We start from the raw sequence: 26,224 nt of genomic DNA, 5'->3' as shown, positions 1-26,224 counted from the left end.
GGGTTTCTGCCTCCCCTGATATCTTCTTGTACCTCTAGCAGATACACCCTGACAAAAGTGGTCTCACACAAACCTGTTTAGGTTTGATTTTTTTCTGTGTTTTCCTGCTGCAAACATTTCCTTGTCCTGATACAGGCAGGTAGGTGAGGTGTGTTCTTTCAGCAAATGTTTTAATCATGTTAAAACAAACGGTTACCTCAGCTGCAGTTGAGTGTAGTGTTGTCATAGATTCACATTGTGAGCTTATCTGTATCCCTCTAAACCAGGCAGTGTTTTTAACAATACGAAAGAGGTTTTTTGACTGCGGACTTTGGACATACAGGAAGAAAATACCACATCAGTTTTGACTCTTTTCCTTTACCTGTCTAGCATAGCTTGAGGAGAGAGGTCTTCTCTACTGTGGTCACCATTCCAGAGGAAGCCCTCCCAGACAGTGTCTGTCTTATGCATTATTTCTGTATGTCTCTTCCTTCATGCACCTCTTAGGTGTTTTCAGTCTTAAACATATTGCCACAGGTAGGCAGAGCCCACTTCCCTGACAAGGGCCTGTGCCAAAGCTGTAAGGGTTACACAGGTCAGTGTTGCTCTTTTCCATTAACTGTTCATCCTGGAGGAGACTGAAGAGAGACCTCATCACAGTTTACAACTTCCTCATGAGGGGAAGAGGAGGGGCAGGCACTGATCTCTTCTCAATGGTGGCCAGTGACAGAACCCAAGAGAATGGCCTGAAGTTGTGTCAGGGGAGGTTTAGGTTGGATATTGAAAAAGGGTTCTTCACCCAGAGGGTGGTTGAGCCCTGGAAGAGGCTCCCCAGGGAAGTGGTCACAGCGCCAAGCCTGACAGAGTTCAAGAATTGTTTGGATGATACGTCAGGTACATGGTGTGACTCGTGGGGTGGTCCTGTGCAGGGTTAAGAGTTGGTTAAGTCATGTTAGAAGGAAGCCCTTCTAACTCAGCATGTTCTGTGATTCTGTGATTTCAGTCAACTAAACATGAGGGTCTAATACCATTTGAGACCAAGCAGTAGAGAATCAGACACTCCTGTGAAGGGCTCCCTGGTATGATGTGGGACCTATGAGGAACCCATAGCCAGCTGACATAGCAGTTGGAGGCCAGGGGTTTCACCCAGGACATCTCAGAGTGGTGTTGCACACCTCTGTTCAGACAACTGAGTCACACCCCTTGAACCAATGCATTGCTATTTTCTCGGCTAAGGAAACAAAAAAAGACCATCAACTTCAAATGTTGTGGCCATTCACTCAAGCAAAATCCTTTACCTCCTGAAGGTTTGGGGTTTTTTGAACAAATCTGAGCAGGAGAATTTCTTTTGGTCTCTGGGTGAAGATAGTGGTATAAGTCCTTGAGTGAACAGGGTCTCAGATGGAGGCCTAGTTGTAAGTTTAAAGCCTGGCATGTTGCTGATAGCATACAAGTAAATCTTTCAGATTAAACAGATATTTATTTCTTTTGTGCTCAAAGATGGGGAAAGCTACAGCAAGACTTATGTGTGTCTGCAGAGAACATTGATGGCCCACATGAAATCCACCAGCTTTCTCTTCAAAGTAATCTGGAGACAAGCTTTTTTTCTAAAGCATCAGAGTGCTTTTTCATAAACAGAGGGTGAGATTCTGGCCTCTGCTGAAGTCAGTGAGAGAGACCCCTTGGTTTCACTGGGGCCGGGAAGCAAAACACCTCTCTTGCTCTCTGTTCCTCACTTGGAATGAAACAGCAGCCTTAATAATGATCTTTGTGTCTCAGCCTTCAGGGACCTTCTGTACTTGTCTGTGCATCTTCAGGGAACTGGAACAGCACACCACCAGCTTGCAACATTGTGTCTTGTGGATCCCCTCCTGCCATCAAAGATGCGGTCACCAACGGAGATAACTTTACTTTCGGAAACACGGTCTCTTACACGTGTAAGGAAGGGTATGTAGATTAGCACTACTGAGAGTCAGGACAAGTAAAACTGGTGCACTGTTTCACAACTCATGTATAACTGCACACTGATTCATTTTTACTACTTCTGTCTTAACTTTCTGGAAGTTAAATGTGATGGAGATTTTTTTGAGGGCTGTCAAGTTGGTATGATATTTTTTAAAGTTGTTTCAGGGTAGCTGAATACACTCTGGAAGAGGAAAATGGAGAGTGGTCATGGGGAATGATAGATCAATTCACTAGGAAGCTCTTTTCCTTGGAGTTACTACAGAACTAGTACTTCTTTGGTAAACCCAAGGCCCTGATCATAACAAGTCCCTTATGTCTCATTAGGCTGTAAGACCACTGTTTGGTGCAGTGGTGCAGTTTAACAACAATTTGTTGTGGTGTTCTAAAATTCTGCTTCCTTAAAATTATGACTCCTTGTTTATTGAGGTGCATTGTTTTTTATTTATTTCTATCTACTCGGTGTAGTGACCTTTTCAGACCATATCATCAATGATGAGGTTCAATTTTGATGATATTCAGGATGAATGTATTGCTGGACTCTGATCTTGCAAGAACCTTTGTATGTGGTTATCTTTACAGCTTGTGAGCAGTTCCATTGAATTTCCTGAAACTGCTTGCCTCAAAGGCAGATCACGTATGCAGAACTTTTTAAACCTGAAGTGACTGGAGGATTTTGTACTCCTTCTTGGTGTTAAAGGTTATATTGACAAGCCAGCATTTTTCTTATAAATTTGCTTTGCAGTATTTTTTGAAACATATACCCTGAGATTAGCTCAGTTGGTTAGAGCATGGTGTTAATAACGCCAAGGTTGTGGGTTCAATCCCTGTATAGGCCATTCGCTTAAGAGTTAGACTCGATGATCCTTGTGGGTCCCTTCCAACTCAGAATATTCTGTGATAGTTGAAGCAAAGTATCCTTATTCTGTTTTCTAGCCTGTATTATGGTTTTAAAAACTGCTTCTCTTTCCTGTGGAAGCATTTTAAATGGGATAGGATAGCAACGTTTAAAGACTTTCACAGCTGTCTGTCTGTGACAGTGGATCATATTAAACATTGGCATATAGTAGGCTCTTTTTCTGGAGTCCAGTCATGAGGTGTGGAAAACAAATCCTGCAAATAAGACAAACTGCTTTTACAGATGTTGCCAACAAAATCTGAACAACTAGTTTCCAGTCTGCAGTTGGAAAGTCACTGGGAGCATTGCAGTAGTTATTGTTTCTTTGCTTTCTGTGAAAACACACCACAGAGATCTCAAAACTAAAGGAAATAGCTGTCAAAGGTACTACACTATTGCCTGGTACACGTTTAAGCAACAATTTTAAGTGTTCTGATGAGGAGCGTGGAGTAAGGCCTGTCACTGCATCCCAGAGACAGATTGGAGAACTACTACACTAACAATATTCATGTAATAGAATTTTGTTGTAAAAGATGAGGTTTTTTCTACTCTGCATTAATTTTTACAGTGAGTTTTTAGGAAGAGGCTATTATGCAATTCCCCTGTGTATTATGGGAAAGAGTATCTCTGGGTAACTCACTGAAGGGCTTCTCTTTGCTGACAAGTGTGATAGTAGATTGATAGGGCTGCTGCAGGAACCCAAAAGGCCTTTATGGGCTTTTGATCTCTTTCTTCTCCATTCAGTTTTGCTAAACAGAAAGAATTTCTTGGTAGGATTATTTCTTTGAGGATCGTATGGACTGTTGCAGCACAATGCTAGGGTTTTTGTGGTAGTTCCAACCCAAATGGAAGTTCAGAAATGGTAATCATATGGACAGATGAGAGAGAAGCAATATATACAAGGTGTGCCAGGATATCCATCGTTGTGATATCTCACTCATAGATATGTGGGGTTTAAGATTTTCCTTTTGAAGTTGATCATAGCTTTTTTTAAAGGATCCTGTTCTTCTGGGATGCTAGCAAACAAGCTCATACTGCAGGGGCTTCAGGAAACCATAAGTAGTGTTTGACAATGTTTGTCTTTTTGACTTCCTATCCACAGTTACATATTAGTTGGCCCTGCAACCATAGAGTGCTTAGCCAGCGGCAAGTGGAGTGTGAGCCACCAGCAGTGCTTGGCAGTATCCTGTGATGAACCACCCCATGTGGAAAATGCATCACCAGAGAGTGGCCACCGCCTCTTTGGTGATATAGCTTATTACTTCTGCTTGGATGGTTACAGCCTGGCCGACAACTCCCAGCTGCTCTGCAATGCAGAAGGGAAGTGGGTGCCTCCAGAGGGCAGGGACATGCCCCACTGCATAGCTGATTTCTGTGAAAAGCCATCCACCGTCTCATACAGCATCCTAGAATCCATTAGTAAAGCCAAGTTTGCAGCTGGCTCGATCGTGAGCTTCAAGTGCATGGAAGGCTTTGTTCTGAACACTTCAGCAAAGATCGAATGCCTTCGAGGGGGCCAGTGGAATCCTTCTCCTTTGAGCATCCAGTGCATCCCCGTTCGCTGCGGAGAGCCTCCCCACATTACCAATGGCTATGCCAGTGGGTCCAACTACAGTTTTGGAGCAGTGGTGGCTTACAGCTGCAACAAGGGGTTCTACATCAAGGGAGAGAAGAAGCGGACCTGTGAGGCCACTGGCAACTGGAGTGGCACTTTGCCCACATGCCACCCAGTGTCCTGTGGAGAACCACCGCAGCTTGAGAATGGCTTTATTAAGGTACAGAATGAGTTTTCTCATCTGCCTGGTACCATGGCAAACTGAATACACTGAATACACTTTTACAACTGCTGCTGTTGAGGTTTTCTTTTTTCTGTTCTGCTCTCATTATAAAATTGAGGAAGCACATGAATGAATGAATGGAATAAAAATAGGGGAAATTGGGTGGATTTGCAGCAGAATCATGTCTGAAAAGCATGGAGACTTCTGTGGGATTTCCTGTAATAAAGTGAGATTTCAGTTAGGAGACTCAAGATGCCCTGTGACATTCAATTGATTTCCTTAGTGTCTTATTCTTCATGTATTTGGTTCATGGGTAGCTTTCCAGTGCCTTCTGGAGGCACTTGAAGTACTGTTGCCAGTTCACAAGCCTTGCTCTTTTAACTGCTATGAAAAAAAGTCTGATTTGCAATAGATAAATTACCTTGGGATTTCTCGTCTTTCAATGTGAGAATACTTCTTTACTGAAGTCAGAATTTCCCTTTCCTTATTAAATTACATTGCAACAATGCCTGAAGTTAAAAATCTCCTTGTGGCAGCCCAAACCAGTAACAACTGCTTAACCTGTGTTTTGCTTTGATGTGCAAGGATAATATTGTGGTAAGGAAGATCAAAAACACTATTATAAAGATTAAACTTTGAATTTTTGGATCATTTTTCTACTGAACATCCCTCATCCTTCCTTAAATCTAATTACCAGATTTGCTAAAAGTTGGAAAGGGAGCAATTGGTATCCCAGTTCCTATGTGGGTTCCCAGCAGTAATAGCAACAATTTCTGTTCAGACTCCCACAGAGATATGTCCTCTAATTAATGCATATCATTCTGTTTTGTCTTCCTTATGTAGGATCACTCCTTCATATATTTTTTACAATTAGAGACATTTTTTAATACCTCAGTCAGAGCTCAGCCTGCATCTTTGAAGTGCTCCTCAGCTGCCTGCTCAAGGCCCTGCACCTGCATGTATGGCATTTATAAACATCTCCTTGTAGCTGTACATTTGAGGGCTCCAACCTTAGGTACAGCTGTAAGCTAAAGAATCATGACAACAATAGGCCATTTCATGGCAGCTTCTCCTGACCCATTTCTTTTCCATCTTCCTGTCCACACATTTTTTGGCTTCATGGGTCAGGAAGGGAGAAAGCAGGGCAATTATTTTCTAGCTTTTGCTTTTTAAGCCTTGAATTTTCTGTTTTCCTCTGGTAGTGCTCTCAGATTTCCTGACAGCAGAGTGTATCATTTGAGGTGAGACATTCTTTGTCAGTTATTTGCCTTCATTCCTTTTCGGACATCCTTTACAGTTGCCAAGGATTCAGCTAGAAGCTAGACCAGGAGAACACAAGAAATTAAATCAGTCTCCTGTTGCCCTAATCTTATATCTTCGTTTCAGACGTGTCCCTGTCTTGTCTGTTTTGCAGGAAACAACTGGACACTTCTTTGAGAATCAGGCAAATTATCAGTGTGAGTCTGGTTACCAGATGGTTGGGAGCTCAGTGTTTATCTGCCAAGCAAATCGGCAGTGGTACAGTGAGTCACCTCCTTACTGTGCTCCCCTCAGCTGTGGAAAACCACCACCCATCCAGCATGGCTACTCCAAGGGAGAAACTTTTGATATGGGCTCCAAAGTAGAGTTTTTCTGTGATGAAGGCTATGAGCTGATTGGAGATGTTTCCTGGACATGTCAGAAGTCTGGGAAATGGAGCAAAAAGCGAAGCCCCAAGTGTGTGCCAACAAAATGTCCAGAACCACCCTTGGCAGAAAATCAGCTGGTCTTGAGGGAAGTGACCTACCAAGTCGGTGTTGTACAGTTCTCCTGCAAGGAAGGTTATGTTTTGCATGGCTCCTCTGTACTGAAATGCTTGCCCTCCCAGCAGTGGAATGATTCCTTTCCCTTTTGCAAGGTCGTACAGTGTTCTGCACCTCCCTATATCCCCTTTGGTGACCCCTTGACTTCATCCCTTCATTTTGGTAGCACTGTGAAATACATCTGTGTGGATGGGTTTTTACTGAAGGGTGAGTCCACCATCAGATGCCAGGCTGATGGCTCATGGAGCTTGCCTTTGCCAGAATGTATTCCTGTGGAGTGCCCCCAGCCAGAAGAAATTCAGAACGGCATAGTTGATGTGCAGGGCCTCACCTTCCTAAGCACAGCCCTCTATACATGTAAACCAGGCTTTGAATTGCTAGGGAACACAACTGTCCTCTGCGGAGAAGATGGACAGTGGCTTGGAGGAAGGCCAGTTTGCAAACCTATTCAATGCCCAAGGCCTAAGAAGATCCTCAATGGCAAATATTCATTCACAAACTTCCATTATGGGCAGACGGTTAGGTATTTCTGTGACAGAGGTTTCCAGCTCCAAGGGGAGGAAACGCTGAGGTGCCTAGAAACAGGAGAGTGGAGTACAGAGGTTCCCTCTTGCAAAGCCATAAATTGCCAACCCCCTCAGCCCATTGAGAATGGTTTTGTGGAGGGTGCAGATTATAGCTACGGGGCCATGGTCATTTACAGCTGTGTGCCAGGCTTCCAGCTGTCTGGCCTTGCCATGCAGACTTGTGAAGAATCGGGCTGGTCTAGCTCCACACCAGCCTGCCTTCCAACAGACTGTGGCCTGCCTCCTCACATTGACTTTGGGGAGTACGTGCAGTTGAAACATGGGGAAAGACGTTCTGACCAGGGGGGTGTTACAGAGAGTCCCTTCCTTTCGCATACGTTGTTGGCTGGCAGTTTGAAAGACTTCCAAAGTTCCTTGAAGGAGGACAGTGCAATGCAGCTCACCACTTTCTTATTTGGAACTGTCATTTTATACACATGTTACTCTGGGTACGAGCTGCTAGGAAACCCCGTTCTAGCTTGCCAGGAAGATGGGGCTTGGAACGGTACTGCCCCCGCCTGTGTTTCAATAGAGTGCACCTTGTTGTCACCCCCGGAGAATGGTTTTTTACATGTCACTGAGAACACGCTCGGCAGTGCCGTGCAATATAGCTGTAGGCCTGGATTCACACTTATTGGCTCTGACACGCGACTGTGTTTGCCAAGTCGGCAGTGGAGTAACACTGCTCCATACTGCAAAGCAATAACGTGCAATTCACCTGCCCAGCTTATGAACGGGAGGATAAGAGGGGGAAACTACACATATGGTAGTGTTGTCTACTATGAGTGTGATCCTGGTTACCAGTTAAATGGCCCCACAGAGAGGAGATGCCAAGAGAGCCAGAAATGGGACGGCAATGAACCGATCTGCATTCCTGTTTCCTGCAGCCCACCACCAGTTTTGGAAAATGGTCAGGTGACTGGAGAGGAGTACACATTCCAGAAACACACAGAGTATAGCTGCAACGAAGGTTTCCTGTTAGATGGAGACAGGAATAGAGTCTGCCTTGCAAATGGAAGCTGGAGTGGAATCACTCCAGTTTGCAGAGCTGTAACCTGCCCCATGCTGCTACCTCTTCCCAATGGAAGAACTATTGGCTCAGATTTTAGCTTTAAGAAAGAAGTACACTATCGCTGCAATGAAGGATATAGCCTGCAAGGAGTGTCTACGCTTACCTGCCAGAGTGATGGTACTTGGAATTCAGAAGCTCCACACTGTGAACCAGTTATTTGTGGACCCCCTGAAGACATCTCCCATGGCTTTCTGAATGGCTCAGGCTTTACCTATGGGCAATTTGTCCAGTATATGTGCTTCCCCAGTTATGAGCTGCATGGCAATCCTTTACGGCAATGTCTGTCCAATGGTTCCTGGAGTGGAAGCCTTCCATCTTGTCTACCCTGCCTGTGTCCTACACCACAGATTCAGAATGGGGTTGTTCTTGGTACAGATTTCAGCTGTGGGATAAGTGCCCAGTTTCAATGCCTGGAGGGCTTCAAACTGCTGGGGCCTTCAGAAGTCACCTGTGAGGTACCTGGCAAGTGGAGTTCTGGGTTTCCTCGCTGTGGGCAGATTTCCTGCGGCTCTCCACCCGTCATCCCCAACACATTTATCAATGGGAGCAGCTCTGAAGATGAGAACACCATCATCTATACCTGCTTGACGGGTTTTATCATGAAGGGGAGTCCAGAACTGACTTGTGTGGAGACTGGTGTATGGAAGAAGCCATACCCAAGCTGTGAGCTGTTAAGTTGTGGCCCACCACCACCTGTCCCAAATGCAGAGATTCTTGGGAACACTTACACCTATGGGAGTAAGGTCCAGTACAGGTAAGAATGATGCTGCTATTCCGTTTTCATAAAAAGTCGCTGAAGGAATGAAGAGGAAAGGTTTATGTATCCTCAGTTAGTGCAAGTTTTCACATGCTCAGATTGACAAATCTCATGTTCCCATGCACTCTATGAAATATTATTTGGATGACTTGTGAAAACTCCAGAAAGGTATTTCAGCCTGTTGAGCTGCACTTCTCCACTGACTTTAATTTCCCATTTGCTTTCCTCTTCTTCTCCTTTGAAACACTGGTCTCAACATACAGGTTTTGTTAGCAGGTAAGAGCAACAGCCAGCAGGGTATGCAATTTTTCTCCCCTTTTGGCACTGTATTCATGCTTTCCATCTGTTTCAGGTGCCTGTTGTAATACATATGGGCTCATCTCCCTCTTGTCCCATTTTCTGTGCTGCAACACTGTTCTGTCAGCAAGTTACTCCTTTGTCAGATACAAGAGTGAGGGTTTTTTGGTTAATGTCCTGAAGTGTGTATGCTGCAGAGATCTTTCCTCCAACAGGAGCAGTGCCTTGTCAGAAGAAAGATGGTTTTCTGACAGAAAAAGCAAATAATGGAATGGGACAGAACTAGGAGATGGCAAGTGGATGAATTTAACAGTATCAGTTATTCTATGAAGCTTTGACAAGGTGAACGGGTTACTTGTCACTGCCATTCTACAAGTGAACCCACTTGTGCTAGCTCTTGGTAAAACACCATGTGGAATAGAAAAAATCAGCCTTAAATGTCTAAACAAATGGCCTGTCGTCAGCCTGAGGCTTGGTTTGTTCTTGGAAGAAAGTGAGATCATCTTTAGAATTACATGGTGTTCCCACATACTGTTTAGCTCTCCAAAGACCCTCCATGCAAAAGGAGGGGCAGTGTAGGAGCTGTACTAAGGCATTCAGTGCCCTCCAAGCACTAAAGGCACAAGCTCACTTCCCACTGTGATGCTGCAGCAGCATGAAGCAACTGGAGATGAAGTCCAAAGTCTCCAGCTCTTGCAACAGAATGAGCCCAGTACAGACATGGTCCTTACAGGCTTACCTTGAAATAACAGAGAAATCTCAAGGTATGCTTATTAACAACTGATGCTGAAAAATTACTGTCCTGACTTTCTAATTTATGGGTTAGCTCATTCCTAGCTGTGTCTCTGTGGTCAGGTCTTCATGCTGTGTTGCAGATGCCTGGAAGGCTACACAATGGTGACAGAGGTGGATGTATGCATTTGCCAGGAAGATGGACAGTGGTCTCCTCAAAGTATTTCCTGTTGGCCCAGGAAGTGTCCCCTCCCAGGAAATATCACTAATGTAATGGTACTTGGGAACAACTTCACTGTGAACACAAGCATCACTTTGTCATGCGTAGAAGGCTATATTCTGGTGGGAGCAAGCACATCTACGTGCAAGGTATAGTTTTTTTAGCACTGTTTTATTTTGATGGCTTTATTGAATTAGGAGTCCTTCTTATACCCTTGTAACCTTTTGGCCTTTAACTGGACACAACAAAAAAATTCAAAGTATATCCTGCAAAATATAATATGCTTACTTGTTGCCCAGTAAGAACAATTATTAGTTTTCTATGTATAGACTCCCAAAACTAGAAATTAATGATTTCTTCTTCCATCAAAAGCTAATGCTGTCTTCTTGTAAAGCATTTATGTTATCACATTTCAGGCATTCAGTCATGTCTGCGATTTTAAAAAATTATGTCCAAGATTTCTAATGTATTTTGAGTGTTGTATACAGAGCACTTTTTCTTCAGACTACCAGGCAACACACATTTTAATCCACTGCACACCTGTAGAAACTTGAATCCTCTGTATGCTAAAGAACAAACATCCTCATCAGTTCCACTGTTAATCTCTTGTTACATTAGTTGTGGACAACTTTGTCTTAAGCTTGTAAATAGACTTTTAAAGTCAGTAAGTATGCTTAAATGACAAAAGCTAAGCATGTGTGTTTTTGCAGAATAAGCACTTCATAAGGAAAGGTTTTCCCCTTATTTTGGGGAAGACCTGTTTGTTTCAAACATCTCTGGAAGTAGGAGTAGGTATCTTTGACAAGTATTTCTTTAGGTATCAGACTTCCCTTAGCAAGTCAGGGAAGGCAGCTGAAGCACTTAGTCATGGTGTTAGACATTCACCCAGGAGAGAAATACAAAACTTGAAATCAGGCAGATGTAATTTTCATTCTCCTAATGTGTTCCCTGAGCAATTAGGTGACCTTGTACAAATGAACTTGCTTTTCCAAGCTGCTTTTTCACATTTTACTTTTTGTTCCTTCTGTCTTTTAAGTCTTAAGCTAAGCATTCCTGCCAAAGTTAAGATCCAGTCTATGTTGACATCTTAAAAGCGTTACTTAAATTACTGAGTTTTATTAAGAATTGCATAGATAGTATTACATTAACCACATCTGTAACCCAAGGCAATTGGATGCTTCTACTATGATTTTTCATTTTCATTTATATATGACTTAAGCATATAAAGTGGGGCCTTTACAATTCTCATTACATTCATTTTTCAGGAGAATGGTATGTGGGTGCCACCATTTTCTGATGATATCTGCATTCCTGTGTCCTGTGGAACCCCAGAGTCTCCAGAACATGGATTTGTGGTTGGCACTAGATACAATTACAAAGATGTGTCTCTTTATAAATGTGATTCTGGCTATGAATTACAGGTAAGTAAGCTCAAATTTCCAGCACTTTAAACCTGTAATTGTCATTTTCAGTTCCTGTGTGATGGCTGTGGACTGTCTGGTCCTCATTGATGTATTCCCTTAACTGGCACAGAAGCTGGATATCTGCGGGTTTTGTTATTGTCAGTGGAGTGCTCCTGGTATGACTGGAATGGTCTCGAATGACTTAAGAGTATAATTGAAGCAAATATAAGAATCCTATTCAAGGATACATGTCCAGCAGATATCTTTCAGTGTTGGGCTTTTTTTTTTAATGGAAGCCCTCTGCAAATACAGCATTATACATGCTTGTGACCATAAGTGATGGAAGAGTTAATTTCTCATGTGTTGCTCCGTTTACCTGATTCTCGGGACAGAGTGAGATTGCATTCTTCCTTCCATTTCATAATGTCATAAGCATTATGTCTGCTGCCTTGGGCCTTTCAGACTTAAAGCTCCTGATAAACTCCACTGCCCTCAGTTCTATGACATTGCTAGATGGTATTAAAGTGATATATCAAAGAGATTCCAGTTTGTTTAATGGCAGCTTTATTCCCTGATGGAGAATGAATCAATGTTCTTTCCATTGTTTTTATTATGGCTTTTATTCCCACCTGAGCTCTGGAGGAGTGCTGCTTTCCTGGTATCAGGACTCAGGCTAGCAAGTTCAGAGCTGCCTCAGGTGTGTTTTCAAAAGCTGCAGCATGACCTCCACCATCCCCAGGTGATGGCAGTCATGAGGTGGTGACGTGTTCTTAGGACAGAGGCTGGGTCTTAACACTGATTTTGTGAGCACCAAGCAGAATGCAAGATATTGCTTCCTTTGTACTGTCATAACACCAGTAATAAATTGAGAACTTCACGCATGTGAATTCACTGAGAAGTTAATTCACTCAGTCACTTGGTATAAGAAAAAGAAGAATTTGGAAATGCTTAGCTAACAATGCATTTATTTTTCATTATCTTGCCAAATATGCAATATCACTAGGGATGGAGGTGTTGGTATGTAGACAGAAAGGTAGAGTTGCTGTTTCAAGTAATTTTTGGAGGTAATAAGCCTGTACTTTCATACAGTAGCAAGTTCTTCCAAGTTTTCTATTCCAGTTTCGCCATCTAGTGTCAATCCGTCTCCCTGCTATTTTAAGAGAAGTTCTGGTTTTTCCTTTGGGAAGCAAAATCCATTGAGTGTGATATCATACAACAGTAGTCATATAACAACAGAAATAATGTCATTTATAGGCAAATTTAACAAATGAGCATTTGGGATATGTTCAAATCATCACATCACATTTATAAAACACAAGCTTGTACTGTTTTTGAAAAAATTGCTAGTTAGATTTCCTATGAGTACTGGAAGGAGAAAATTTGTCATCATACCACATGCCTGGGAACAAGAATGGTAAAACTGACAAATAAAGATGATACTTCAGGAAGAAGGACAAGAAAACTAACTAACTGGTCCTACAAAAGTTTGATTTAGAATCACTTTGCAGGAAGTTCTACCCGAGTAGACTTGAGCTGTAGCATTTAACTTTCTCTTTACATGGGTTGCCTGTGAAGAGAAAACCTCCTCACCTTGCTGGATACTAAAGTTGATGGGAGAAAAGAGTTAACTAAGTAAAGTTGTTCTTTGAGCTTTTTCTTTTCTTTCACAGGGTGATGCAGAACGGACTTGCCAGGAAGACAAGCTTTGGAGTGGCACAGTGCCAGTGTGCAGAAGTACGTTCCACCTGAGTCTTATCACTTAATGTTGGTCAAGGGTGATATCACACAACAGAAAACACTAATGCACGTTTTGCTTTATAATTCATACTGTCTACATTTTCCTAAAAATTTTTGGTACGTACCACTGTTAACAACCTGGAAGAGTTGCAGAATATGTGCAGGTAGTAGTGTGAAGGAAATCACCTTTCTGCCTTGCTCCTGCTGTCTGCTCTGCAGACAGCTTCCAGGTCCAAATAGTTTTGATGCTTGAGGTCATGATTTCTGGGGTCACTGAGGGCCTCTGAACACATTAGTTGCCAGCAGTCACAGGTACTTAGCATCCTCAAATGTAACTCTATTAATTCTCAAAGGTACTTCATCTCTGTGAGATGTCACTGGCTGCAGTGCCAAAATAGGAGTTTCTACATAAATGTGTATATGGACTTCAGCTGTTGAATGAAAGTGGCAACAGTTCCCTGAGGCTTCCTGCCAGCACAGCCACAATAGATTTTCTGTTTAGCAAGAACTGGAAACATCAAGCAAGATTCTATTCTGCTACTCAGGATCAAATATCTGGCAATGACCAGACAACTGCTGTGCTCTTTCCCTATTTCTCAGAGTAAAACCTGTGGAGAAGCTGTGAACAAGACAGGCCATGTATGTTATGTTTGATTAGAAAGTATTGCTTACATTACAGGAGTATCATGTGGACCCCCAGACATGATAGAAAATGGATCTGTTCAGGGAGAGGAGTTCCTGTTTGGCAGTGAAGTTTTTTACAGCTGTGACCCTGGCTTTGAGCTACAGGGACCAAGCCGAAGGATTTGCCATGTTGACAAAAAGTGGAGCCCTTCCGCCCCTATATGCATCCGTAAGTAGCAAGCAGCGCAACATGATGTCCAGGAAATTTAAGAGTGCTTTGGCTGGCTTCCTCTGTCTTCCCCTGCAGCAGGGGGGGCTGTAAAAGGAGGAGCCAGGAGAAAAGCCAGCAGAGAAGTTATCATTGGCAGCTCCTCACTGATCTGAAGGGAGCTCCTTTTGGCACATTAAAATGGCATAGAGTCGTGCTCAGGTCAGTAGAGTGGGAGTGAGGCCTGCTGTATTTGACTTGTCTTGCACTGTATTCTGCGGAGCCTTGGACATCGTGTTTGTCCCTGCCATGCCAAAGCTAATATATCCTGGCCACTTCTGAAGACCACGACTGTGCTCCCTAGGATCAAATCTTGGCTCACTGTGCAATAGAAGATGGCTAATTATGGGAGCAAGGAAAAAAGGATTTATTACTTATTTCATACAGCTTATAAATAAAATGCCAATTATAGTCTTTACAAATAAATGATTTTCCATCTTCTCATGGTGGTATCATAGTCCTATCCCTTGCATTCTTCTCTCTCACCTTTGATGAATTTGCCTGGTCTCCACAGTGTGGGACAAGGTGTCAAGATCCTTCTTAACTAATGTCATTTTTCTTAAGCATATCTTGAGATGATCTTCTACTGTAGGGGAGCAAAGGAGACTGCAAATGCAGCATCTGGCCTACTCAGAAGAAATATTCCACATAGCTCTGTTGGATTGAACACCTCAGAGCTTGCAACACCATCACATACATTTGGGCACATTCTCATATGTCTGCAATGTGAACCCCAGGAGAAAGAGCAGGGAAGGCATTGTATAACCCTTCTCCACATAACAATTCACAGCTTCTTGCTTCCTGTCTTTCCATCAATTCAGTGTGCAAACAGAGCTGTCAGACAGTGTGTAACTGACAGATAGAATAGCCTTCATTGTGTGTATAAACACCAAAAGTTTTCTTCTCTCCTAGAAATTACTTGTGGGCTGCATCCTTCCATAGAAAAAGCAGAGGCCATTTCTACAGGAAGCACATACAGAAGTAATGTAACCTTCATGTGCAACTCCGGATACCATCTTGTTGGGCCCCAGAATATCACATGTCTTGCAAATGGGAGCTGGAGCAAACCCTTGCCATTGTGTGAAGGTAACTGTTTGGTTTCATATCCTTGCGCATTCCAATCTGGGATAAGCAACAGCTCCTCCCTTATTCATGCATAACATATGATCCAGGGATTATGTTTCTAGAAACTATTCTGTAATGTAAGGTTTCTGGATTATCTGTCAGTGGCAAGAAAGAACATTTTACATGTTCTGCCCTACTGACCCTGTATGAAGTCATAAATGTGTCCTCTCTTCCCCATCACTGACACATTTTACTGACCTGAAAAAACATAAGGCTGTGGCTTTTCACCATTACTGGGAGGAGCTCCTTCTCTGGCTTGGCTGCATTTCCTTCCCTGGGCTACTGAACTCTCCCTTAATGTTCTTCATGACTTATTAGTCTGTGGCTTCTTTAAACATATTGTATGACTAATTTAGGAATTGTTGGAAGTCCGGGTCTAATGTCAAGCTGAATTAATGAGACCTTTGTCTTTGCAGAGACCAGATGTAAAGTTCCAGTTTCCTTGATGAACGGGAAGGCAATTTATGAAAACAATACAGTTGGCAGTACAGTAACGTATCTCTGTGAGAGGGGATACAGCTTGGAAGGAGAATCTGCAGCAGAGTGCACAAGAGATGGAAGATGGAGTAATCCCTTACCTCTCTGTAAACGTATGTGTTCACTTTGTAATGGAAAAGGGGTCTTCATTTGTAAGCATTACAGGCTACTCTTCCTTTAAACTGACAGTAAATCAGAGCAACTTTCACAGATCTTTGTGGAAATGCAGTGTAATATTCTTCTGGACCAGCCATGAGCAGCATTTATCCTTGTAGTTTTAAGAAATAGGTTTACCCTAAATTGGGAGATTTGTTGGTGTGCATCCCATTTTTGCAGGGGAACAAAGGGAACACCTTCTATTTCTATTGCTTTTCATATGATTTGGTTTTGAAAACCACAGAAACTGTTCTAAAGTGGTCTCTTCCTTACATCCTTTTTTCTTCCCTTCTCCTTTTCCCTCACACCCTTTCTTTGAACAGCAAACCCTTGTCCTGTGCCTTTCATAATCCCAGAGAATGCCCTTCTGTCCGAGGTGGATTTTTATGTTGGTCAGAATGTATCCATCAGGTGCAGGGAAGGCTACCAGCTGAAAGGACAGTCTGTGATCACCTGTAATGCTGATGAGACCTGGACTCCAGCAACAGCTAAGTGTGAAAGTAAGTACAAGACATGCAGTTCCACAGGGGTTGGTACTTTCCAGAGAGTTTGTGACCACAGCTGTATCACACAGGAGCTTGGCAACACAGACCTGTCAGCAGAGCTCTCCACCCAGATGCAGGCATTCTGGAAAAAGAGAGCTTTTGTCTGCCATTGCCCTACTGAGAGATGAGTCACTCTGAGAGATCCAGGCACATAAAGATTACCTGAGAAGCTCTATGGAAGAGTTACGTTTTCTTTCTTTGCAACAGAGTTATTTCTTTAAAAGGATCCAGAGTACATCTGTGTGGGTTGTTGCCCCAAGAGCTTTCATCCTACTATCTACTAGGCCCTTCTGTAAATTTCTTCTCAATTTACCTTTTGCAAGCCCTGGAGCTAGGATTTGTTGTTGGATACCATAAATATCCTGAGAATGATTCCTGGGAGATTATGAGTGACGAGACAAGAGTTGTAGCCAAGGTGCTGCCTTTTATTTTATTTACTGATACTGACAGAAGACGTCGTGTCCTTTTGCAAGCACCTCTGAAAGTCTTTTGGCTTCTTGCAGGCAATATTGTTTAGATTTGTGGAATCACAGAATGGTCTGTGTTGGAAGGGACCTTAAAGATCATCTAGTTCCAACTCCCCTGCCATGAGCGAGGGTGCTGTTCACTAGATCAGGTTGCTCAGGGCCCCGTGCAACCTGGTCTTCAACACTTTCAGGTGTGAGGCATCCACAGCTTCTCGGGGCAACTTGTTGCAGTGCTTCACAACCCTCTGAGAAAAGAATTTCTTCCTAACATCTAACGTAAACCTGCCCTCTTTCAGTTTTAAAGCGTTGCCCCTTGTCCCCTATCTATCTGCACTTGCTGAAAGTCCCTCTCCCTCCATTTTTATGATTCCTTAAGATACGGGAAGGCTGCAATGAGGTCTCTCTGAAGCTTTCTCTTACCCATGCTGAATAACCCCAGCACCCTCAGCCTGTCCTCATAGGAGAGATGCTCCATCCCTCTCATCATCTTCTTGGCCCTCCTATGAACCCGCTCTAAGAAGTCAATGTCTTTCTTATGCTGAGGACCCCAGACCTGGACTCTGCTCCAGATGGGGTCTCACAAGGGCAGAGTAGAGTGAGATAATCACCTCCCTTGATCTGCTGGCCACTCCTCTAGTCATGCAGCCTGGGTTACAATTGGCTTTCTGGGCTGCAAGTGCACACTGCTGGCTCATGTCCAACTTTTCATCCATGAGAACCCCAAAGTCTTTCTCCACAAGGCTGCCCTTGATGACTTCTTCTCTCAGTCTGTGAGGGGAAGTGCAACCCACGTGCAGTGCTTTGCACTTGGACTTGTTGAACTTCATGGGGTTGTCATGGGCCCACTTCTCAAGTTTGTCCAGGTCCCTGGACACCCTTTTACTGATTTATCATCACAGGTGTGTCTCTGGCTCCTGCCCTGGACAGCATTGTGTCCAGGTTTAGAAACTGTATCATGTAGGCATTGCAGCTCGCCTACCTGTGGATTATTTCTTTTGTTTAGAGATATCTTGCGGTCCCCCAACTCACATAGAGAATGCTCTGATTCGTGGTAGCTTCTATCAGTATGGAGACATGATCACCTATTCATGCTACAGTGGGTACATGCTGGAGGGGCCCCTGCGGAGCATTTGCTTAGAAAATGGAACATGGACAACACCACCTACCTGCAAAGGTAAGACTTTTTTTATGAATAGAAGCATATTTTAACTTTCTGTAAGCACACAGCTTAGCTGCAATAAAAATTAGATTGAAATTTTTGGTAGTTTCAGTGCAGTCATAGTTTCACTCAGGGCATTTAACGTCCAGGTTGTTGCTTTATTTCCAAGTGAGAGAGGGCTTCCACAGTTTTGCTCTTAGTCCATGGTAAACTTATAGTTTCTTTCACTACAATGTTGTATCACAGAAGGAATATCTTTTATACTATCATCATTTGTAAGAAAATGACAGAACCAGCCATCTTTTTGACAAGCTGAGCTGTTTCAGATAAGCACTGCCAGTCAGTTTTTCACAGTCAAAAATCAAGCACTGCAGAAAACAAAATAGAACAAATGGGTGCTTAGTCCCTCACTATGTTTAAAGTGCGACAGCTCTAAAAATTGATTTGCAATTAAACACTTAAAGACAGATTGATACAGCTCACTAAATAATGCACACTAAGTACTGATAGAAAATCCATGGGTTTAACAAAATACCAAAGACAATGTCTAGCCTGTCTACTCTTGACGTACCAGCAGGTATATGTAATCTTTTGGTCTATTGAGCTAAAACATTCACTTGTTTAAGTTACAGAATTAACTCTTCAGTACAGAAGATTCAAATAAATAAAAAGTTTTGAACAGAAAATGGGGGAAACAAACACAAAACATAGGAGATAATAAACTCAACACTTAAAAATAGATATAAGCGTATTCAAATACTAACTTAAAACCATGGAGAAGGTGTAGCAAAAGGGTTCCGGCCTTATAGGGCATTGGTGGAAGAGATATTGCCATCTACCATATCCAAATCAGAAGCTTGACTAGCCTTCTGCTGATGAGTTAGCTCCACCATGGAGTCTTATTGAGGAACAGCCACCATATGACAAACTGACCTTTAGGTATTTTGTTTAGAAAGCAGAAAACCTTAGGACACATCAGTAGCCAGTCACAAGAAGCCTCATTCTCTAGGCTTGAGAACTCACACAGAAGAGAAAAGGTTCCAGAACCCTCGCGTGGGAACAGTGGAGCCATTATCCGAGTTGTCAGTTTTGTATCTCCTCCTGCAAGTCTCAGCTCCCCATGTCAAAATAGAAGCAACAATTCTTCCTCCCTCAGTGATTTTCTGTTTAGGTCAGAAGCCCTTTGGAGATGGAGGATTCTATACTGTGCTAAGCCTGACTAATCAAGAACCCCTCGTCAGTTGTTTTTTCTTTTTGGTACAAATTCTGACAGCAAAACGTTATGAATGCTAAGACCTAAGCTAATTGAGTTGCCCTACTCTGTGAAAGCAGACACTCTGTTAAAATTCTGTATCCGATTATGCCTAAAAATCACTGATCAGTAGACCATTTTGAGGAGACCCAGAGCCAAAGAACTGGGTTTGTAACTCCTGAATATTTCAGGAATCGAGAAGCTGCTCCTGGAAAACTGGTTTCTCTTCTTTTTGTAAACAGGGCTTGCCATTGCCATTAAGAATCACCCACTGAGTAGCCAAGTAGAGAAGATCTACAGTAAAAGCACTAGAGTTATTTCAGATGTCATGAGGTATCCAAAAGTCCTGTTAGAAATTTACATTCCCAAAGCACCAGGCCATTTTTTAAAAGTTTGTCACATATGTCTTTCTAAACTGTGATGGCTACAGAATTCAAGGGATCTCTGCATAATAGCTACTCTGTCTAAGATAGAATTCACTAGCAAAATTATTTGGATATTCTCTCTTTAAAATTGTGGCACTTCCTATTCTTCAACTGCCCCTTTAATATCGCCAGCATTACTTTTTGTTTTTATTTAATATTTATTAGTTACACAGAACCCACCTACGTTATGCCAAGAAATGTAATTTTGTGCTAAGAGAGGTTCTTGACAGTGGGTATCAACAACCAGGAAGGGCTGATCTGCAAAGCATTGTCCTGTTTGCAGTAGTGTGAAGTCTACTGGGGCTGTTCAGAGAAATATGTATTAGAGAAAATTATTTCAAAAAAACAAAGTGGTGAGGAGGACAGAAAATGAGGGTGGAAAACAAAGCAGAATAACCTGTGTATTAAGGGAGGGGAATAACAATTTGCCCCCTCTTTTCACCTGAAAGGGGAACTAAAAAGAACTAAAGGGGGAACTAAAAAGAACTAAAAGTGTTTCTGAGAGGACTGTCCTGCATTTTCATGACACATGGCAAAATAATCTTTCAACTGCTTTTTAGTTCATGTGAGTGATTTGCCTAACAAAAGTCCTACAGGACCCAAGCCTTTGTGGTCTACATCAGAAGCAACATGAAAGAGCTCTTTGTAATGACTCATGCTGCATTTCTTGTTTATGGCTGTATGAGTTGATTATTAATGTGTCCTAAGCCTGCTTGGAATGTTCTGTCCTTGTTGAACAGGTTAGTTAACGTAAATATTATAATTAAAAGCAGACTTCGTTAACTTCTTTGGAAGGGCTCTCACCACAGCTGCACTTGCCTGAATCACCACTGGTTAGAGGTTGCAGGCCAGATTCTGATCTGAGTTTCAGGGGTGGAAGTATTAGCCTGGATCTGCTGATTGTAAATACCTGCAGGACTCAGCAGGCTGCACAGATCCACACAGCTTACCTGACTCCAGTTTTTTCTTTCTGAAGTGCTCTAGAATCTGTCTTGTCTGTTTGCCCTCTGCAAACATCTTGCTGACCGGGAGTGGTCAGTGTGGAGCTGCCAACCAAAAAGTTCATACCCCATCAGCAAACGAGCATTATGAGAGGGAAGCTGAGGCCTGGAGGAAATTGTTCACTTGCAGCCACAGGGAATCTTTTTGGCAAAGCTGAGAACAGATAAGAGAACTTTTTTCCCCCTTCTTACCCATGTTTGTCTTGCAGCAGTGCAATGCTTCTGTGTCCTGTGAAAATAACTCGCAGGCATGGACTTACAAGGAGATCTCAAAAGATTGATACCATGGATGTGAGATCTACTACCAGTAACTGAAGTCACAATTCTCTCCACAGCACATCAGGACTGCATTTGCCCAGCTTGCTTTTACAATAGCCAAAAAAAAGATAATGAGATCCCAGCTTAACTTCCAGTCTTGAGCCTTTCTCTAGTCTTGTCTGTCGAGTTAAGAATAATCCCCACAGCTACAGACAAATAGTCCAGACAAATAGTCTCTGCTTGCCTTAATTGGTGTATAACAAGTGCACACCTAGGGATGATACTGTCTCATTCAGTTTCACAACCAGGACCTCGGCAGAAATCCAGGAATAGCCTATCTCTGCCTGAGATCCTGGATTGCGCAGTGGCATGGAGTTTCTGTAATTCATAAAAATTTCTGTACAGCAGTTGGACTGTAACTCTTGGAATATTTGCATCTTCTCCATTGACAGAGAGAGAAAATACATTTTGGAGACCATTTTTCCTGGGCTTTGAATTTATTGTGGGATATCATTTATACACAAATATTTTATCTCATAACCCTTTATACATTCATGGGATATTGTTTAAGTGGTGTGGATCACACAAAGCTTTAAGTGGTGTTTCACTGCACAAAAGAAATCTGTTTGGCACATAATTCTGCTTTAGTCAACACCTAGCGACAGGCTGTCTGTGTAGTAACAGACATTTTTACAACAAAAATTTTCAAAATCACTGTTAAGATATTGCAACTTCTGCTAGCCTGCCAGAGCCCAAGGTCTCTTCCCATTCTCATTATAAGCTGACACTTGATGAGAAGGCTCTTGAGATTGAAAAGTAAAATGGCAGAGCTTTGGCCTCATTTCAACAGAATCCATGATGTAGCTTGTAGCTTGGCATGGCTTAGGTCCAAGAGTGACTCAAGTTTGGCTCTATGAGGGGAAGATTTGCATTCTTTCCAGTGTGAATTTCAGGTCTGAACAGTGTTTCAGTGTGCTAATCCACTGTCTGTATTTAATACTAATATTGAACGTGATCTGAAACACTCAAAGCCTAAATGCATATTTTGCTCACCTAGTAACTAATTAAAGATACGATGCAATTAGCAGTTCAGATTGAGTTTCCTGAGATTACTCTGTGCTCATAACTACCACTAATTAGATGTCAGTCTGATTACTTATTTGTTCTGTAGCATCATCTTGAAGCCACAGTTTTTGATCTTCATAGTATGTACACCAGCACAAAAAGGATCGTACTTCCTCCAATGATCTTTATGTCTAACATGTTTGTACATAGCTTGTCACCTGATTTTGTAAAGTAGTCCTGGTTTCCCTGCATGTGTGAGCCAAGATAGGGTGAAATGTTATAGAAAAGATGATGAAGTCCAAAGTCTGTTCCGTCCAGGCAGCATACTAGGCTATCATGATGGAGTCCACCCCACTTTTATGATCATGTGCTTATTAATAGGTATGCAAGCCAAGCAGTCACACTTCGGGTTCCACCATTAAACACTTACTGTGCCACTGCTGCACCCGTTTTGGTCACTTCTCATTATGCTGGATGATAGTGCAATAAAAATTGCTTGTTCTGCTGCAGTGTTTAATTTTACTTTCCACAAGCCCTATATTATGCCAGACAGCATTATCTGCATGTCTCATACCAAAGTCAGAAGAAAGCTTGATTCTATTCTAGAGTTAAATTAGAAGGCATGGGAGGACGGGAGAGGAGGGTAGTAGTTTTTTATGAGATAGGGTATTTTTCTTGTTTTACAAAGGTTAGTGGGGAAAGCAGATAAAGCGTAGCATCAGCCTTGAAACATTGTCTAAGTAATTCACCCAATTTTGCTAAAAACGTCTACATTTGCATTCTTGTCTTGGACAATTTTTGATTGTCTTAGTGGTTCCCACACTCTGGCTTACAGTACCTAATAAGACACAGAGACAGAAGTAGCCCTTGAAATCAAAATCAAATAATGCTTCTTTGGGAAATGCAAATGCACTTGTTTGTTCTACTCCAAGCTTTACAACTGCAAAGATCTGTGCAAGATGCTGAATGACTAAGCTTCTAATTCACCGTGTTGAGTTTGTGATGAAATTGTATTGTTTTCAGCTGTCTGCCGGTTCCCGTGTCAGAATGGTGGCGTCTGTGAGCGACCAAACGCCTGCTCGTGCCCAGATGGCTGGATGGGTCGTCTCTGTGAAGAGCGTACGTATATCATCCCTAAGTGTAATTTTAAGGATGTTGTAGGTGAGACAAGTGAATTCAGTGCAGCGAACCAGCTGGAAAAAATAAAGGCATAAGAGCCAAAACCAGAAAAATCATTACTATATTCTCCTTGACAAATGAAAGAAAGAGAAACTGGTGGCTTGCTTCTATCCCCTGACATCTCCAAACCAAAATAATTTTGTTTGTGGGTACTCTTTCACTATGGTTGAAAAACAGATTGCTTCAGTTTTCTAAAGTCTGTTTTTAGTAGCAATACATGATAGTTTTGGGGAACAGGGACAAGAATGAAAGAGATGTGAGTGTTCTACTGATGGCTGCATTAGTCTCTTGGCTTCCTTTTCTGTCAGTCTGTGATTATGAATCTGATCATTAATGTTCAAACAATGCAACATGTCCCCTTTTCCACACTGTCCTTCCTGGTCTGTGTACCTGTACCCCACAAATTCTGGGCTGGCTTTTCATGTCATGGTTAGAGAAGTGGATCTGTTCTGGCTAAAAGAGTAAAATCTGACTTAGCTCTGTCAAAGCTTTCCTGGGTGACATTGGGAATACCAGTTTGAGCCATGTTTCCCGTTTTCTTCATGGTGGTCTTAGCACAAGGAATTTGAGAGGTTTAGCCCTTTCATGTTGGCATAGCTGTTGCATGAGAAGCCTTATTGCTGTACATATAGTAAGGTGTGGGTCTCTGTGGATAAAAACGGGAAGTACCCTTACTGTGTGTAGTATTTGGTATGACCCTGACATAAAGCTTTAGCATATCCAAGAACATCTGCAGCAGGGGTGGTGTCACTGTCCCTGACTTTGAGTATACATGGAGACCTACAAAAACATGTGCAGATTCTCATGTAGTTCTTGGAAAAGAATGTGGTTCAAGAATTTAAGACGTATCACATCTTAAAATGGTCCTCTGAATCTGCCTCTGAAGTTTTCAAGTCTTCTCTGTGGCAGTGTCAGTTCCACGTGGCACAAAACACAGGTATGATATGATACAGGTAGATACAGAATGAGGAGAAGATGTTCACCTTTGTCTTTCTACAGTTACAGAAGCTCCAGCTATGTGGTGCATTCACACAGCCTCTCTTTTTCTGTGCCTGTGTTGTCTGTCAGTATCACCATAGCCACACATGCAAGCTCAGCCCTGCATGTTTCAGTTTCAGCAGAAGAGGATTGAGGCTTGTGTCTGACAAAATTGTGTTTGGTATCCCACAACTGAGTTTATTAGCTTACCATCAGTAATGATACTTGAAGCATTCTCCAGGACTAGAGGGCAAATTTTTTTGTCCCAGTCATTTTGATCTGTTGTCCCAACTCAGACCCTGACAGCTGACTAACCAAGATCACACTTCATGCAGATACAGGCACTAGCTCTCTTCTATTTTTTATTTTGGCATGGGCAATTAAGAGAAGGGAAAATAATTCCTACAACTGGTTAGTGCCACCTCAGTTTTGCAGCATTGCTTGTCAAGCAAGGTGCACCAGTGAACAGATAAGATAGGTTTAGTCTTTGGTGTTGAGGACCTGTTCTGGAAGTCAAAGGGATTTTTGAGTGCTAGCTTTGAGCACTGATCTCTCAGGATAAGGCCACAGTGAGTTCTGACAGAATTCAGTCATCTTGTAGTTCACAGTAAATTTCACAGAAAATGAGATAAATTAATCTTCCTGAGAGAGTCCTGACCACTCTAAAAAAATATACAGAGCACTACTAGTTTAATAACTTATACAAATATGTCTCGGTGATACAGGTTAGTCCTGTGAGCTCCATGGGAGTTCGCTATTATTTTCTTGTCCAGGCTGACTGCATCTGCTCAGCTGGCCCTCTGCTGTGCAGCAGAAGAGGAAGAACTCTGCATCAGTGCACTGCAGCTCCCACCCACCCTCCCAGTATAAAACTCTACTGGAAGTGCCACTCAAGGATCCAAATTTGAGATCCAGCTCAACTCTTGCTCTTAGTAGAGCATTTTCACACAAGTACTTCATTCAGTTAGGGTATTGGAGATGATAGTTTTGTGAAGGTACTTAAATCATAAACACATTGAACAGTTTTGCAGATGTGCTCACAGGAGCAGCATAGCTTGATTGGTTCTCAGTCCAGAGGCCATCAGCTGCTTGGTATATACTTTGTTTTTTCCCCAGAGCTTCCAGCTATAGCCTGTTTCACCCAAAATGCCTTATGTCAAAGCCATCTTTCCCTGGGGATCTTGTGGTGTCACCTGTCACAGCACATTTTCACTGGCCCAGACCAAGTGCTTTTCTGTGGGCAAGGCATAGATTAACTTGTTTTGGATATTACATTGTGGGAGCCCAGAGAATCCATGCATGAACCAATTTTGTTAGCCACCATCACAGAAGTGGGATATTACAAGTGAGAAACAAGCAAACAGCCCTGGCTCATTTCCTGTGAACACAGAACCTACAAGCATCTGAAGGACTCTAGCAGTTTCCCCAGTCTGTCCATTTCTTTGTCATTACTCTTTCTCATATCTGGTTGCCATGCCAGACATATTTACTTCTGCTTTGTGGGTAGATCGTGCTCAATTCTACTGATACTGCATGCAAACACTTTGAGGGGTAGTACAGTCTCTAATTAAACATAAGTTGTTTTCTCGGACACTTTGTTCCTTATTTTCATGGGAGATAATTCTGTCTCTTCTCCTTAGCAATATGCATTCTGCCATGTCTCAATGGAGGTCGCTGTGTGGCCCCTTACCAGTGTGACTGCCCCCTCGGATGGACTGGATCACGCTGCCATATGGGTAAAACTTTTTACCATGGTTTTTTTTTTGCTTTTTATGACTCTACTAGCAATAATTAGCACAGTTCACTAAGGACTCATAGAACTCCCAAGCTTCTCACAGGAAAACCCAGGCCTGCAATAACATTCCTGGAGGATTTGCTGTCCCCAGCTGTAAACTACTTTCTAGGAAGTCCCTGATGATTCTTTAAAATGCCCAGAAAATCTTGCTTCCAGAAAGGGCAGATAGCATTCACAAGCAGTGCAGACAGCAGAGGATTTCCAAGAAAAAGAATAAAACTAAACTGTCCATTCCAAGATGTATTTG

The 26,224-nt window shown here is 42.5% G+C and overlaps 1 protein-coding gene and 1 long non-coding RNA gene across 2 annotated transcripts in view; one reads left to right on the top strand and one right to left on the bottom strand.

Moving 5' to 3' along the window:
* The window catches only part of SVEP1 (sushi, von Willebrand factor type A, EGF and pentraxin domain containing 1), a 122,821-nt gene that overhangs the window by 89,952 nt on the left and 6,645 nt on the right, over positions 1 to 26,224 (top strand). Inside the window, exons 36-48 of the mRNA XM_032676112.1 lie at positions 1,759 to 1,926; positions 3,942 to 4,614; positions 6,032 to 8,811; positions 9,987 to 10,212; positions 11,329 to 11,484; positions 13,137 to 13,200; positions 13,883 to 14,056; positions 15,008 to 15,181; positions 15,637 to 15,810; positions 16,177 to 16,353; positions 17,869 to 18,039; positions 23,049 to 23,144; positions 25,823 to 25,918. Coding sequence (XP_032532003.1) covers positions 1,759 to 1,926; positions 3,942 to 4,614; positions 6,032 to 8,811; positions 9,987 to 10,212; positions 11,329 to 11,484; positions 13,137 to 13,200; positions 13,883 to 14,056; positions 15,008 to 15,181; positions 15,637 to 15,810; positions 16,177 to 16,353; positions 17,869 to 18,039; positions 23,049 to 23,144; positions 25,823 to 25,918 — 5,129 coding nt within the window. The remainder of the gene's footprint in view (positions 1 to 1,758; positions 1,927 to 3,941; positions 4,615 to 6,031; positions 8,812 to 9,986; positions 10,213 to 11,328; positions 11,485 to 13,136; positions 13,201 to 13,882; positions 14,057 to 15,007; positions 15,182 to 15,636; positions 15,811 to 16,176; positions 16,354 to 17,868; positions 18,040 to 23,048; positions 23,145 to 25,822; positions 25,919 to 26,224) is intronic.
* Positions 18,180 to 20,994, bottom strand: LOC116780791. The gene is made up of 3 exons (XR_004354624.1): positions 20,895 to 20,994; positions 20,652 to 20,747; positions 18,180 to 18,392 (listed from the first exon to the last, which is right to left on the bottom strand). It is a non-coding gene; the product is annotated as an uncharacterized LOC116780791 (long non-coding RNA).

The sequence above is a fragment of the Chiroxiphia lanceolata genome, chromosome Z (genome assembly GCF_009829145.1).
Source record: "Chiroxiphia lanceolata isolate bChiLan1 chromosome Z, bChiLan1.pri, whole genome shotgun sequence".
NCBI classification, from domain to species: Eukaryota; Metazoa; Chordata; class Aves; order Passeriformes; family Pipridae; genus Chiroxiphia; species Chiroxiphia lanceolata.
Note: the sequence above shows the minus strand (reverse complement) of the source record. Positions and strands in the feature narration are given on the sequence as shown.